Genomic DNA, 13,336 nt, shown 5'->3' on the forward strand with positions numbered 1-13,336 from the left:
ACATAGCACTAAATAAGGAAACTAAATATCCTCCCACCCATCTTGGAGAGATTATGGGCAGGTGGGGGGAGGGGGATTAAGAGTGTCAGAGGAGGAAGTTCAAAGGATTTCGGGAAGGGAGGTAAGGAATGTGCTTCTGTCTTCCTCAACTCACTTAATTCAAAACTGCCAAGAGACATCATTGAGGGACTGTTAATTGTTCCCCCTTCAACTCTTGAAAGTGGGTAGAAGGAAAGGAGGACACAAGGGGGCGATAATACCTACCGCTAAATTTTGAATTCAAGAAGGGGGAAGGGATATCAAGGAACTGATGAACCTTGGCTTTACTTCAAAATGCTAGTGGGAGGCAGTGGGGTTGCTGGGGTACATTACTTTAATTTTTAATTAATCAGGACACAGACAAAGGAGGGATGTGGGCTTCAACCAAGACTATTTTTCATTTTAAAATTCTTTACTGTGCTCTTTTAAACACTGGACCATGGTGCACATTACACCCATGATTCTTTGCAAAATGTCCCCCAATATGCTTTCTGCCTTAGCCAGCCTTATGCCGGGGCAGTCAGCTTTGTGGATAAGGTTGTTGTGCTGTTGCATACTGGAAGTAATTATATACTTTTCTGCATATCAAGCCCATTTTACGGGCAGAAAAGGGCCTTAATAAAATTGTACAGCCATATGCATGGGCAGAGAAGATTGCATGTACTCATGTGTGCTATGCAGAAGAATTCCCAGAAGTATTTGATAAACTAAACAGATACACATGTAGAGGACACAAACAAATTTATGCCATCTTTGCAGTAGGTGTAAATTTGTGTGCGAGAGTTTCCATTTATAACAGGCACATAGGCGCCTATACCGCTTTTATAAAATAGATTTAAAATAGGTCACTTTTTTGGACTTTGCACCTACATAGCCTCTTATAAAATTAACTCAAGTCCCACCTCGTTTTATACTCGTAGCACTTCTGAACAATCCTGGTTCCTGGGTGAAGTTACATGCTATGTCACATGGTGCATGATTGGGCCCATGGGGGGGGGGGGGGGGTAGAGAAATAATCTGGAGACCGTCACGCATGGTCAAGGTAGGTAACTTATCTGACAGGCTATCAATGTGCAAGGAGTCATGCAAGCCTACTGTGCACAAAAGGTAAGACACCCCACCACCCCAGGAGACTTCAAAGCAAAACAAGAATTAATCAGGTTTATGAAAACAAGCTCCTAGGTTTAAAAATTAAAAAAATTCTCTCTGAATGAGCAAATGTATATTTAAGTCACACTTACTTCCAACTGCAGGAAGAGCTCTGAGAAAAACAAAACAAAACACAGTTATCATTAACATCTTTTCACTCAACAGAAAACAGTATCAAACCTAGAATTAACAAGTACTCACTCTTGGCTAAACTAGAGGAAGCCAATATAAAAGTATTAATGAAATGTTATATCACTCCAGTTAAACTGTGTAAGATTAATGTTACATTTTCTGACCTCTGCTGGCAGAACTGTAGAATACAAGGGACTTACCTGTGGTCAGCTTGTGATAGGGTGTGCCAGTTTTGGTCAGTAGTAGAAGGCGAATTGAAGACTATTTTTTGAGAAACATTGGTATTAGTGAAATGTTTTATTTCCTAAATGTTTGAAATAGGTGATTACCGTATTCTCTTGTATATACCCCACACCTGTAAATAACCCGCAGGAAAGCACAGTTTCGGTTTGTAAGTTGTTGTACAGCCCGCACCTTTGCCTAGCCCACAGCTGCATATACCGGTAGAGGGTTGATCACACCAAAACGTTAAGTCATACAATATGGACTTTAAGATTTCGGCAATCAAAAATGCCAAGGTTAAAGCAGTCAATAGAAATAGAATAAAATAAAACATAGAAAAGAAAATAAGATAATACCTTTTTTATTGGACTAACTTTATACATTTTTTGATTAGCTTTCAAAGGTAGCCCTTCTTCATCAGATCAGAAGCTACCTTCGAAAGCTAATCAAAAAATGTATAAAGTTAGTTCAATAAAAAAGGTATCATCTTATTTTCTTTTATTCTATTTCTATTGACTGCTTTTAGAAGTGGACTAACACAGCTACCACATCTCTCTACCCAAGGTTAAAGGAAATTATGAGACTGGGCATTTTTTCTCAGTGGATGAAAAATCAATTTGCGAGTGGACAAAGGAAGAAGAAGGAATGTTGGTAAAACTCCAACCACGAAAGCACGGTGAATAAAACAGTAAAAGCAATATCATCATAGCTGAAAACAAATAATGGTCAAATATTTTGCAAAAAAGAATCAATGGGAGACCAAAGTTGGCATATAACATGTAATGAAGAACTTTTTTCAGCTGCACGTAGTTCATACTGTTTATATAGGCAGACTGTACAGCACCAAAAGGTATAATTTAGAAAATTGGCATTTTTCCCATTTTTAAGAACATGTTGGATACCAGTTGCTATAAGAGTATCAATTAATTTTGGTTTCAAGTGGAACTTGCAAAGCAAGGGCGAAGAGAGCATAAACGAACAATATCATAAGGTAGAACTGTTAGTAATTAATTCGACAGTAGACCATTTCTTGTTCCAAAATGCAAAGATGAGTGGGCAATCGAATAACATGTGTCTCATATTTCCTGAAGAAGATTGACAATGCCAGCAGAGATCACGTAGTTCGAGTTTAGCTGTCCACATTCTCCTGGAGGTCCAGTAAGCGCGACACATAAAGAAACAGAGAGATTAACTAATACTTGCGGGAAGTAATGGTCTGTTAACTTTATTCCACAGGAGGGACCAGTCGGTTGAAAGGACGTACCCTCGAGCTGAGAGCACCAAGTACTGTGCAAGTAAATAGGGATACCAAAAATTTTGTCTCTAAAAATTTTGTGGATACAGCTTTGCTTTCAGTAAGGATTAAATCACATTATGTATGAACTGAAGCAGAGTCAAAGTTTAGAAAATTAACATCTGAAGTTAGAACATTGGATAATGTTGACCATTGACGTTTGTGTGAAGACAATGTAAGAAACCTGGCTGTAAACTCTGAAAACGATATTAAATTGTTCCCATTTAATAGCTGATCTAAAGACCATAAATTGTGTTTTTGCCAAGTTTTCCAGCATAAGTATCGTTTCTTAAACATAATTTTAGGATTATTCCAAAGACATATGTGTTTCTCAGACAATATAGAAATGTTAGAAAGGTTATCTAGTTTACATAAAGCAACCCGAGTTGCAGTTAATAAGCCAAACGTCTTAAGAAGGTAGGCGCATAGTACAAAGCATAGAGAGAAGAATAGTATTATATATCGTTTCCTCAGCCTCCAACCAGGGCAGTATAGCTAAACTGGATTTGGAATATTGTACCCAATGAGCACCACATTTAGCTAGTGAAGCTAGATAGAAGCCTTTCATTTCTTTAAGGCAATGTGAGGGTTCTGGTGTAACCATGAAAATGTATTACGTTTCCGGTCAAGCCAAGAATAGGTGGCTTTGGGGCACAGTGATGGTAACATGGAGAGGATGTAGTTAATTTAGGGAACTAATATCACCTTGACAGAAGAAATTCTACCTAGCCAGGATAATTTTAAAGGTGATCAAGAAGAAATAGCTTGACTGACTATATCTTTAATCTTGGAACAATTTAAAGGCAGGATCTGCTAAGGATCTTTATGAATAAGGATACCTAGATATTTGGAAGCTTTATGAGCCCAAACATATTGCATTTGCTAGAAGTCTGAGGGGGAAGACAACCGATTTAATAGAATGATTTCGGATTTATCCCCAATTAACTTTATAACCAAAGAATTGAGAATAATCAGATATTAGTTTAATGAATTCTGGCAGAGACTCATGGGGTTTTGTAAGGAAAAGTAGATCATCATTCGCATATGTGGCTAGTTTGATTTGACGCTGTTTGGTTGGAATGTCATGAGATTCAGAGACTATGACAACAGAATTTCAGCTCCATGACCAGACTAGGCATGCTGGGTGAGTGGGAAAGGTCTTAAGTAGGGAAAATCCCTGGCTTATGGTGCCAGATCCCAGACCCGGTTCTTACTGAGGTAGAGGTACAAAGGATGAGGATACAGTTGGTAAAAGAAAAAGAAAACCTAAGTTTGAGGTTGTGATCTGGCAGGCCCTCCATAGATATGCCACTGATCCATGTCTCCAGGGAGTCACGACTACAGAATGTGTGATAAGTGCCAGCCTAGATGGATGACATTGCATGATTACCATTATGTCCGAGGCCAGTTGAATGTGCAACTACATTTATCTGTGTTATTTTGACAGACCACCATTTGAAATAATCCATCATGGCTGTGAACATACCAAGAAGTTATTGTTTGGTCTACCCATGCAATCTCTCACAATAGGGAAAGCAGGCAGACGCACAAGTCAATATAATCTCCTTAGACAATGGACAACAGGAGGTAAAAATACAAGGAATCCAGCAAAGGGAAGAATACAGGATCTCAGAAGTTCAGGAGGAGCCCCACCAACTGCCAGCAAAGCAGTCTGCAGCCTAGAAAAAGCTTGGTGAAAAGCTAGGTCTTCAATCTAGCTATAAATTTCCAATAGGAAGACTCCAAGTGAAAGCCTGCTAGCAGTGAATTCCAATATGAGGGAATTAAAAGATAGGAGCTCTCAGATAAGTCAAGTCTTAGCCTTAGATAAAGATGGAATGGCCAAAATACTGGCCTGAAAGGATCTCAGAGAGCACCATGAACAGTAAGGAATGACATGATTTTAGATATAAAGGAAAACCCGTGTAATAAATGTGATGTGCCAAGAAAAGTCTATTGGAGAAGACCTGACCAAAGCAGAAAACTATCACCCAGTTGCGAGTACTCAAATGTTCATTTTCAGAAATTCTTAGAATCACATGACATTTTGATAAAACACAGCATGGCTTTAGGCTACATCTTAGCACAGAAACTCTGCTTCTTGTCTTACTAAACAAATAAGACATTTTTAAGTAGAGGTGAACAAATCATTCTGTTGTAGTTCGATATAATCGGCAGCCTTTGATGCCATAAATCACTCAATTCTTCTATCTAAATTAAACGAACTAGGTATCACTGGCAAAGTTTTAAGACGGTTTGAGCAGTTTCCGAAAAACAGATCCTACAATGTTAAGGGTAAAAGCAGGAAATCATCTAGCTGGAACCCGAAGGGTTCACCACTTTCACCCTCGCTGTTTAATGTTTACTTGAGCTCAGTAGGTCATTTTTTTTCTCAGATAGTAAGATCTCTGTGCTGTCTTATGCCGACGATATTTTTCTTTTATGTCCAGCATTAGAGAATTTTGATAATACTTTGGGGTCTCTTAAATCTGCTGGATTTTGATGCACTTTGTTCCCTTTTCTATGCCTTTCTTCATTCTAGATACAACTATTGCAATGTTGTTTATGCAGGGATTGTTAAATATAATCTTAAAAGTATCCACACGTTGCAAAACACTGCAGCCCGTATACTTTGTCAAGCATCCCACTTTGATCATGCTTCACCCTTCCTTCAGCAGCTGCACTGGTTACTTATCAATTTCAGGGTCAAATTCAAAATCCTTACTTTAACTCGCGTGGTTATTCACAGTGGTTCTCCTGCATATTTTGCTTCATTAGTGATCTTGTACACACCTTCTCGTACCCTACACTCTCTTGAAGACAAACAGACCAGTTCTCCTACACCCTGCTATAGTCAGATGGGAATCCACAAGATCCAGAATGTTCTACTTTATTTCACCAGCTCCGTGGAACTCATTGCCACAGCCTTTGACTTGAAACATCTTATATATCCTTTTGCGCTCTACTAAAGGACTCATTTATTCCAGCAAGAGCTTCATATATAGGTCTGGGCTGATTCTGCAACGGGAGGTCACGGTGGGGTTTAACTGTGTGGAATGCTGAGCATGCCTGCATTGTCTTGTTTGTGTACGTTTAATTCACATTTTTTTTCTTTCACGGTCTGCTTGTCTTTGTATGCACACGTGGTACTGTTCTCTATATGACTGTTTAATTTGATAAAGTCAACCTGTTCTTTCCTACCTACAACTGACATTCCTTTTTGTTTTAATATTTTTTAATGATTTTATTGTAAACCACTTTGAAAGCGGAAATGATAAACTACAAGCGATTAGGTCATTTTTGAGACATGGAGATTTTAGGATCCTAGCTCAATTTTATTTACTGTAATTCATTATATTTAGGTGTTAAGAGCAAATTGCTTTATCGTTGCAGCTAATGCAGAACACGGCTGCCAGACTTATTTGTGGACTTGGGCAGTCTGACAGTGTGTCATCTGCTTTGCAAGACTTGAATTGGCTGCCGATATGCCAACACATTGGATTTAAAGTGATCCGTCTTATTTTTACATCAATTTCTGGATTAAATTCAGAGGGAATAGGAGAATTGCTCATTCTTCCATCGTCCAAAAGGAGTATGGGATTTTTACGGACTTTGAAATTGGGTTTTCCCCCTCTCAAAAATGTTAGTTATAAAACAATTTATGAACAACAATACCTTTGCCGCTCGGGGACAAAAGGGGGTCACTCTGCTCGAGCATCTCATTTAAGTATTTCTATACCACTTACACCTAAGCATTTTACAATTTTTTCATTTTACAGGTTCTGGGTCTGCCATAGTGGGCTCACAGTCTAAGTAGTACTACTACTACTACTATTTAGCATTTCTATAGCGCTACAAGGCGTACGCAGCGCTGCACAAACATAGAAGAAAGACAGTCCCTCTCAAAGAGCTTACAATCTAATAGACAAAAAATAAATAAAGTAAGCAAATCAAATCAATTAATGTGAACGGGAAGGAAGAGAGGAGGGCAGGTGGAGGCGAGTGGTTACGAGTCAAAAGCAATGTTAAAGAGGTGGGCTTTCAGTCTAAATTTAAAGGTGGCCAAGGATGGGGCAAGACGTAGGGGCTCAGGAAGTTTATTTCAGGCGTAGGGTGCAGCGAGACACAAGGCGCGAAGTCTGGAGTTGGCAGTAGTGGAGAAGGAAACAGATAAGAAGGATTTATCCATGGAGTGGAGTGCACAGGAAGGGGTGTAGGGAAGGACGAGTGTGGAGAGATACTGGGGAGCAGCAGAGTGAGTACATTTATAGGTTAGTAGAAGAAGTTTGAACAGGATGCAAAAACGGATAAGGAGCCAGTGAAGCGACTTGAGGAGAGGGGTAGTATGAGTAAAGCGACCCTGGCGGAAGACGAGACGGGCAGCAGAGTTTTGAACCGATTGGAGAGGGGAGAGGTGACTAAGTGGGAGGCCAGCAAGAAGCAGATTGCAGTATTCTAAACGAGAGGTGACAAGGGTGTGGATGAGGGTTTTGGTAGAGTGCTCGGAAAGAAAGGGGCGGATTTTACGGATGTTGTAAAGAAAGAAGCGACAGGTCTTGGCGATCTGCTGGATATGAGCAGAGAAGGAGAGAGAAGAGTCAAAGATGACCCCAAGGTTTTGAGCTGAGGAGACAGGGAGAATGAGAGAGACATCAACAGAAATAGAAAACGGGGGGAGTGGGGAGGTGGGTTTGGGGGGAAAAATGAGAAGCTCGGTTTTGGTCATGTTTAATTTCAGGTGGCGTTGAGACATCCAGACAGCAATGTCAGACAAGCACGCTGAAACTTTGGTTTGGATGCAAGGTGAGATATCAGGGGTACATTGTACTACTGTTGTACCTGGGGCAATGGAAGGTTAAGTGACTTGCCCAGGGTCACACAGAGCTGCAGAGGAAATTGAACCTCTCAACCCACTGCTGTTCATCAGGCAGCAGCAGGAATCGGGGATGGGGAACCAGTGGAGCTGCTGAGTGGGGATGGGGAACTATTAGCCTAATAAGAGCTTCAACAGAAAATAGGGGTTAGTTGGGGCAACAGATTTGCATATTCTCAAGTCAATCATCATCTAATAAGGAAAATTGTATGCCACTGTGAACCAAAACTTGTTTTTGGATAACAGTGGGATACAAGAATGCATAAATAAATATTGCAATGCTGGATAGAGACCATCTTAAACAGCAGGTGGGCCGGAAGTTTACAGATTTCTTTAATAGTGTCTTTGACAGGGGGATTTACTCTCTCAGGAGCTCATAGAGCATTATATTATTTAGCCCATCTGAGGGATCCTACTGCTATCTGTAGGAGATGGGACACAGACCTAGGGGGCAAAACCACTGACTGGGCCCTGTTAATTAATCTTAGGGTAATCCTACGCTTACTTCCTGTGCCTGACTGAGATAATGATATAGTAGGGTGCTGTTGCAGGCCTACTGTACACAAACCCGGCTCCTTCAGGCGAGGGGTATACAAATGCCTCTTTGCCTGAAGTGCAGCTGGGAGGCCAATACCTTTGCTCATGCACTTTGGTACTGTAGGCACATTCAGGGGTTCTGGTCGGAGCTGATCTGAAACTGGACTGCCATTCTGGGTGTCACTGTGCCCCCATCTGTACCAGCCCAGTTACTGGATAAGCCTAGCTCATATAGGGGGGGGGGGGCTAAAGGTCAAACTATTGCTTTAAAAAATAAGCCTTCTGGCATGAAAATGTATAATGCAGCACTGGACATCACCTGCTCCTCCCACCTACTGGCACTGGAGGAATCAGATGCAAATTTTAGCCACGTGGGAAGCCATGGATACGAGTGTCTCCCAATAGAAAGAATACAACTTTTTACAGGTGTGGAAGCCTTATCTGGAGAGCTTGCACCCCCGAAGACAGAGTCTGTTGATCAATACTTTGTAATGGGGCATGGTGGATATAGTTGGGTAGATTGCACACAGGGAGAGTTTTTACTGGCTGGGTCCAGAGCTGGGATACTTTCCCTACACACTTAAGCACAAGAGTAAGGCCCTAAGGCTTTGTTTGCATTGTTTTGGAATAGCTGGAGTGGGGAAGGTATCTTTTCAATTTTGAGTTTTCCATTGGAGGGGGAGGGATCTGGGCGGGTGGGGGTTAGGTTGGGAAGGGTGAGAGGTTAACTATTCTGTGTAATTACCTGTTCTCCCCTCATATGATTGTTGATTGCTCCGTTATTGTTTTGAACCTCTATCTGCTCTTGGCATTATGTCTAGACCAGGGGTAGGCAACTCCGGTCCTCGAGAGCCGCAGGCAGGTCAGGTTTTCAGGATATCCACAATGAATTTGCAGGAGATAGATTTGAAAGCACTGCCTCCATGGTATGCAAATCTATCTCCTGCATATTCATTGTGGATATCCTGAAAACCTGACCTGCCTGCGGCTCTCGAGGACCGGAGTTGCCTACCCCTGGTCTAGAGGATAGGGGTGGGGATAAAATTGGAAAATAATTGATGACAATTTGCCCTTCCTGTTTTTGTTGAATTTTCCTGTTTTGTTCACAGTGTAGATGCTACATTGGGTATGTATGTTGTTTATCTTGTTGTCAATAAAAATGTTGCAAACACACACAAAATTTATGAGGATTCTTTTCCATTCTATGGGGTTAGGTTATGTTGACGTTAAATATGAAGAGCCTTGAAAACTTTTCTTTTTAAATGAAAGATAGAATATACATAATAATAAACCAACACTATTTACCATTTTTTTGTGTTTCTATATCATTGTACTCTATTGTTGAGTTTCTTAGATTTGTTAACCGCTACGAATCTCTTGGGAAATCATAACACTCTGATAGAACGAAAATTTTTTAAACTGAATTCTGTTGCAACAAAAAGCCAGTTCACAACAAAGCATGAAGACAAAACATATCAACTGGAATTATGAACGAGCTTTACAGTTGTGTTCTACACTAACTAGAATTGCTTGCATTGGTAAAGTAGTACCCCTGCCGATACAGAATTACAGTCATCCAAATGGTTCAAAACAGCAGCATGCAAATCCTATACGGTTCAATTTTTCTGCTATTGCCCGATTTGACTATATTCCCTCCCAGTTCTTCAAAATGCACTTGTTTACCTTTTCATCACTATGCTTTTTGCTAGTATTCTTCTCTGTGCAAATCAGACAGACACTTAGGGAAACTCAGATGTGCTAATTAGATCAGGCAATTCTAATCCCCTGTCTTAGCAGTGGAGGAGTGGCCTAGTGGTTAGGGTGGTGGACTTTGGTCCTGGGGAACTGAGGAACTGAGTTTGATTCCCGGCACAGGCAGCTCCTTGTGACTCTGGGCAAGTCACTTAACCCTCCAGTGCCTGCCGCATTGAGCCTGCCATGAGTGGGAAAGCACGGGGTACAAATGTAACTAAAATCCCCTCAAAGCGTGTGGGAACTGCAGCCCTACAGTCCTTTGGTAACTTGTTGTTTCGTTTTCACAAACATACAAGGCAGGTCACAGTACAGAAGCCAGTTATCTTGCACCATTTCTAGCAGCCAATGTATCATGGGCTACAGAATCACATTAGCCCTAAAATCTTTAAAAATATGTTCAAAATATTTGTGGCTTTGCTTCCGTTATTCAAGAAACTCCTTTGGACCCACCTGCATTTCGGATCCTTTCTTTATACTGTTGATCTAGTTTCTTCATTCTTTTCTGGTACTCCTGCAGTGTACCTAATTAAACAAAGATGTGCAAATTACCATTAAAAGTCCAATTTAAGGGATCCATTCATCGCTCAGCAGCTCAAATGAAACGCATTTTTGGGCCAAAGCAATATAGAGTTACTTTCATCTTTACATGAAAACATCTGTGAGGGAACAAAGAGGTAGGCAAGGAATCTACCCATAAACTATCTGCATTGCAAGAATGGTGAGTTGAAATTGCTACTAGCCCAGAAAAAGCAGGGCCCATAGGAATAAAATGGGTCTTGTGGCAGATCAGGTAGGCAATTGAGCTCCTTGGCCCTGGTCATTCTGAATCCAGTAAATCTATTAAAAAAAAAAAATTATGATGAAAAAGGAAGACATTCTTTTGGGACTAATTAAGTTCTTTTTAAAATGGAAATTGATCACGACCCACACCTTGCATATTGGTTGAAACATAAGCATGGCAGGATTCTTCTGAAACATACCCGATGCATTGATTTATTATCCACAGAGCTAATTGAGGAAAAAGTACCCCTAAAGAACCACTTACAACCCTCGGTGTGCCTTCAAGGTCTCTCAAGACTTGGCCAAGCCCCATTCTATTTGGTGTCTGAGATCTCAGCACATAACAGAGACACAGAATCCAAGGGTAAATATGAGAAAAAGCAGGGGAACACCAGGCTAACAATGACCCCACCCACCCACCCCCAAAAAACCCTGCTTTTATTTCATAAAAAATAAATAAAACACATCAGCTCATTGAGAAAATAAAGCTACATAGAGCTCAAAAAAGTCTAGTCGTTTAATTCATGCCAAGGCCTGACATGTTTTGACACTTCTACCTGCCTCAGGAGTACATGAACTAATCAATCATAATATGTACACAATAAAAACAATGTCTTAACACCAAAAATGACCATTACAAGAACCAGTACAATAAAAAAAGAACTGTAAGATAAGGGAAAAAAAACACTGCAATATCAAGAAATAAATGCAAATTAATCAAAACAGTAATAAAGAAGTTCAAAAATGAAAATAGGAATAAAAATCTTTACTTAGGCACGTGCTATCTCTAGCAGGGCCCATAGGAAGAAAATGGGTCCTGTGGCAGCTAATCTTTAGTAAAAGACCCCTTTAATGAGAGACCATGATAAAATAAACACTACACAGGCTGCAATAGTAAATAACGAAGCCAGAATGGAAAACGTAAACGGGAATTAACAAGACAAAAAAAAGAGAGGAGGGAAGCCTTTTCTAACACCCACTCTAGGGGCCATAAAGTGCCAGCCTCTACGTAAGAAACAATAAGACGGATGTATAAAGACACCTGCTAAAATCAGAAATCCACTGTAAGGGCCTGATGGTGGCGCTAGCACAAACGTGACCATCTCTGGGAAAAGGTGACTAAAGGCTTAGATACAAAATGTTGAGAATGGCCGATGTTTCATGTCATGGGTCTGCAAAAGTTGCAGGTTTGAACTCCAGTAACTAATTTTTTCACATAAAAGTATGGACTGCTGTACAGCAAATTGTTTGCTCTAACAGAACGTATTAAAACCTCATGTTTTATTTCTGGTGACCTTAATCACTTTTCCCCCCAGAGATGGTCACAAATATTCCTAAACCTGCTGTGGAGATCATAGAGTACCAAATCAGTCACAACAAGGGTGACGAAAAAAGGGGACGATGTACAAACTTGCAGCTTTATTAAACATCCTTTAGAGTCCAAACATTTTACGAGGAGTTTAGCAAGACAAATAGCAAGGACTGTCCCTTGTTTCAGATATTGAACATACCTGCATCATTTTGGTTTCATCTCAGTATTTTTATTTATATTATTTGTTACATTTGTATCCCACATTTTCCCACCTATTTTCAGGCTCAATGTGGCTTACATAGTACCGTACAGGCGATCGCCAGTACCGGTTGGACAAATACATAGTGAGGTTGTGATAAAGTTCATGTGTAACAAACACATTGGGAATCATAAGGAGGAAGAGTTATGTCCAGTTCTAGCTTTGGTTTCGTTATGTCGCAGGGTTAAGGCATTTAAGTTGGATCGTTAGGATATGGCTTTTTGAACAAGTTAGTTTTTCGTAGTTTCCAGAAGTTTAGCTGGTCATATGTTGTTTTCAAGGCGCTTGGTAATGCGTTCCAAAGTTGAGTGCTTATATAGGAGAAGCTGGATGCATAGGTTGATTTATATCTGAGTCCTTTGCAGCTTGGGTGATGGAGATTTAGGTATGTTCTTGTTGATCTAAATGTGTTTCTGGTTGGTAGGTCTATGAGGTCTGTCCTGTATCCCGGGGCTTCTCCATAGATGATTTTCTGAACCAGGGTGCAGATTTTGAACGCAATACTTTCTTTGATTGGGAGCCAGTGCACTTTTTCTCGTAGTGGTTTGGCGCTTTCGAATCTCGTGTTTCCAAATATAAGAGACTCCTGAGCAAGACCCTTGTGGGCCGAAATATGAATCATGTTGAGTATGTTTGTGCAGCGCTGCGTACGCCTTGTAGCGCTATAGAAATGCTAAATAGTAGTAGTCCAAAATGTTTAATAAAGGTGCAAGTTTGTACATCGTCTGCTGTCCCCTTTTTTTCGTCGCTCTTGTTGTGACCGATTTGTCTGTATGGCCACCAGGGTTCCCTGTTCTTCTGTTTTCCGGTTGTGATGGCAGGGAAAGGAAAGGTAAAGTAGCAAAAAGAAAAATCAAAGAAAGAGAACCTACTGCACAACCAAGATGTCACCTGCCCTACAGTCGGTAGCTGTGATTGACAGAACAGTTTTGTTTGACACTGATAAGGCTAACAACTAAAAATAGCAACATTAGCCTAAACACA

At 40.5% G+C, this 13,336-nt stretch overlaps 1 protein-coding gene across 5 annotated transcripts in view; it reads right to left on the reverse strand.

The window, feature by feature from the left end:
• The window catches only part of SUDS3 (SDS3 homolog, SIN3A corepressor complex component), a 147,988-nt gene that overhangs the window by 115,160 nt on the left and 19,492 nt on the right, over positions 1-13,336 (reverse strand). For all 5 annotated transcript variants that reach the window (XM_030218937.1, XM_030218936.1, XM_030218935.1 and 2 more), the window contains exons 4-5: positions 10,452-10,523; positions 1,281-1,300 (exon numbers count right to left, since the gene is read on the reverse strand). In XM_030218937.1, coding sequence (XP_030074797.1) covers positions 1,281-1,300; positions 10,452-10,523 — 92 coding nt within the window. The remainder of the gene's footprint in view (positions 1-1,280; positions 1,301-10,451; positions 10,524-13,336) is intronic.

The sequence above is a fragment of the Microcaecilia unicolor genome, chromosome 11, assembly GCF_901765095.1.
Source record: "Microcaecilia unicolor chromosome 11, aMicUni1.1, whole genome shotgun sequence".
Classification (NCBI taxonomy): domain Eukaryota; kingdom Metazoa; phylum Chordata; class Amphibia; order Gymnophiona; family Siphonopidae; genus Microcaecilia; species Microcaecilia unicolor.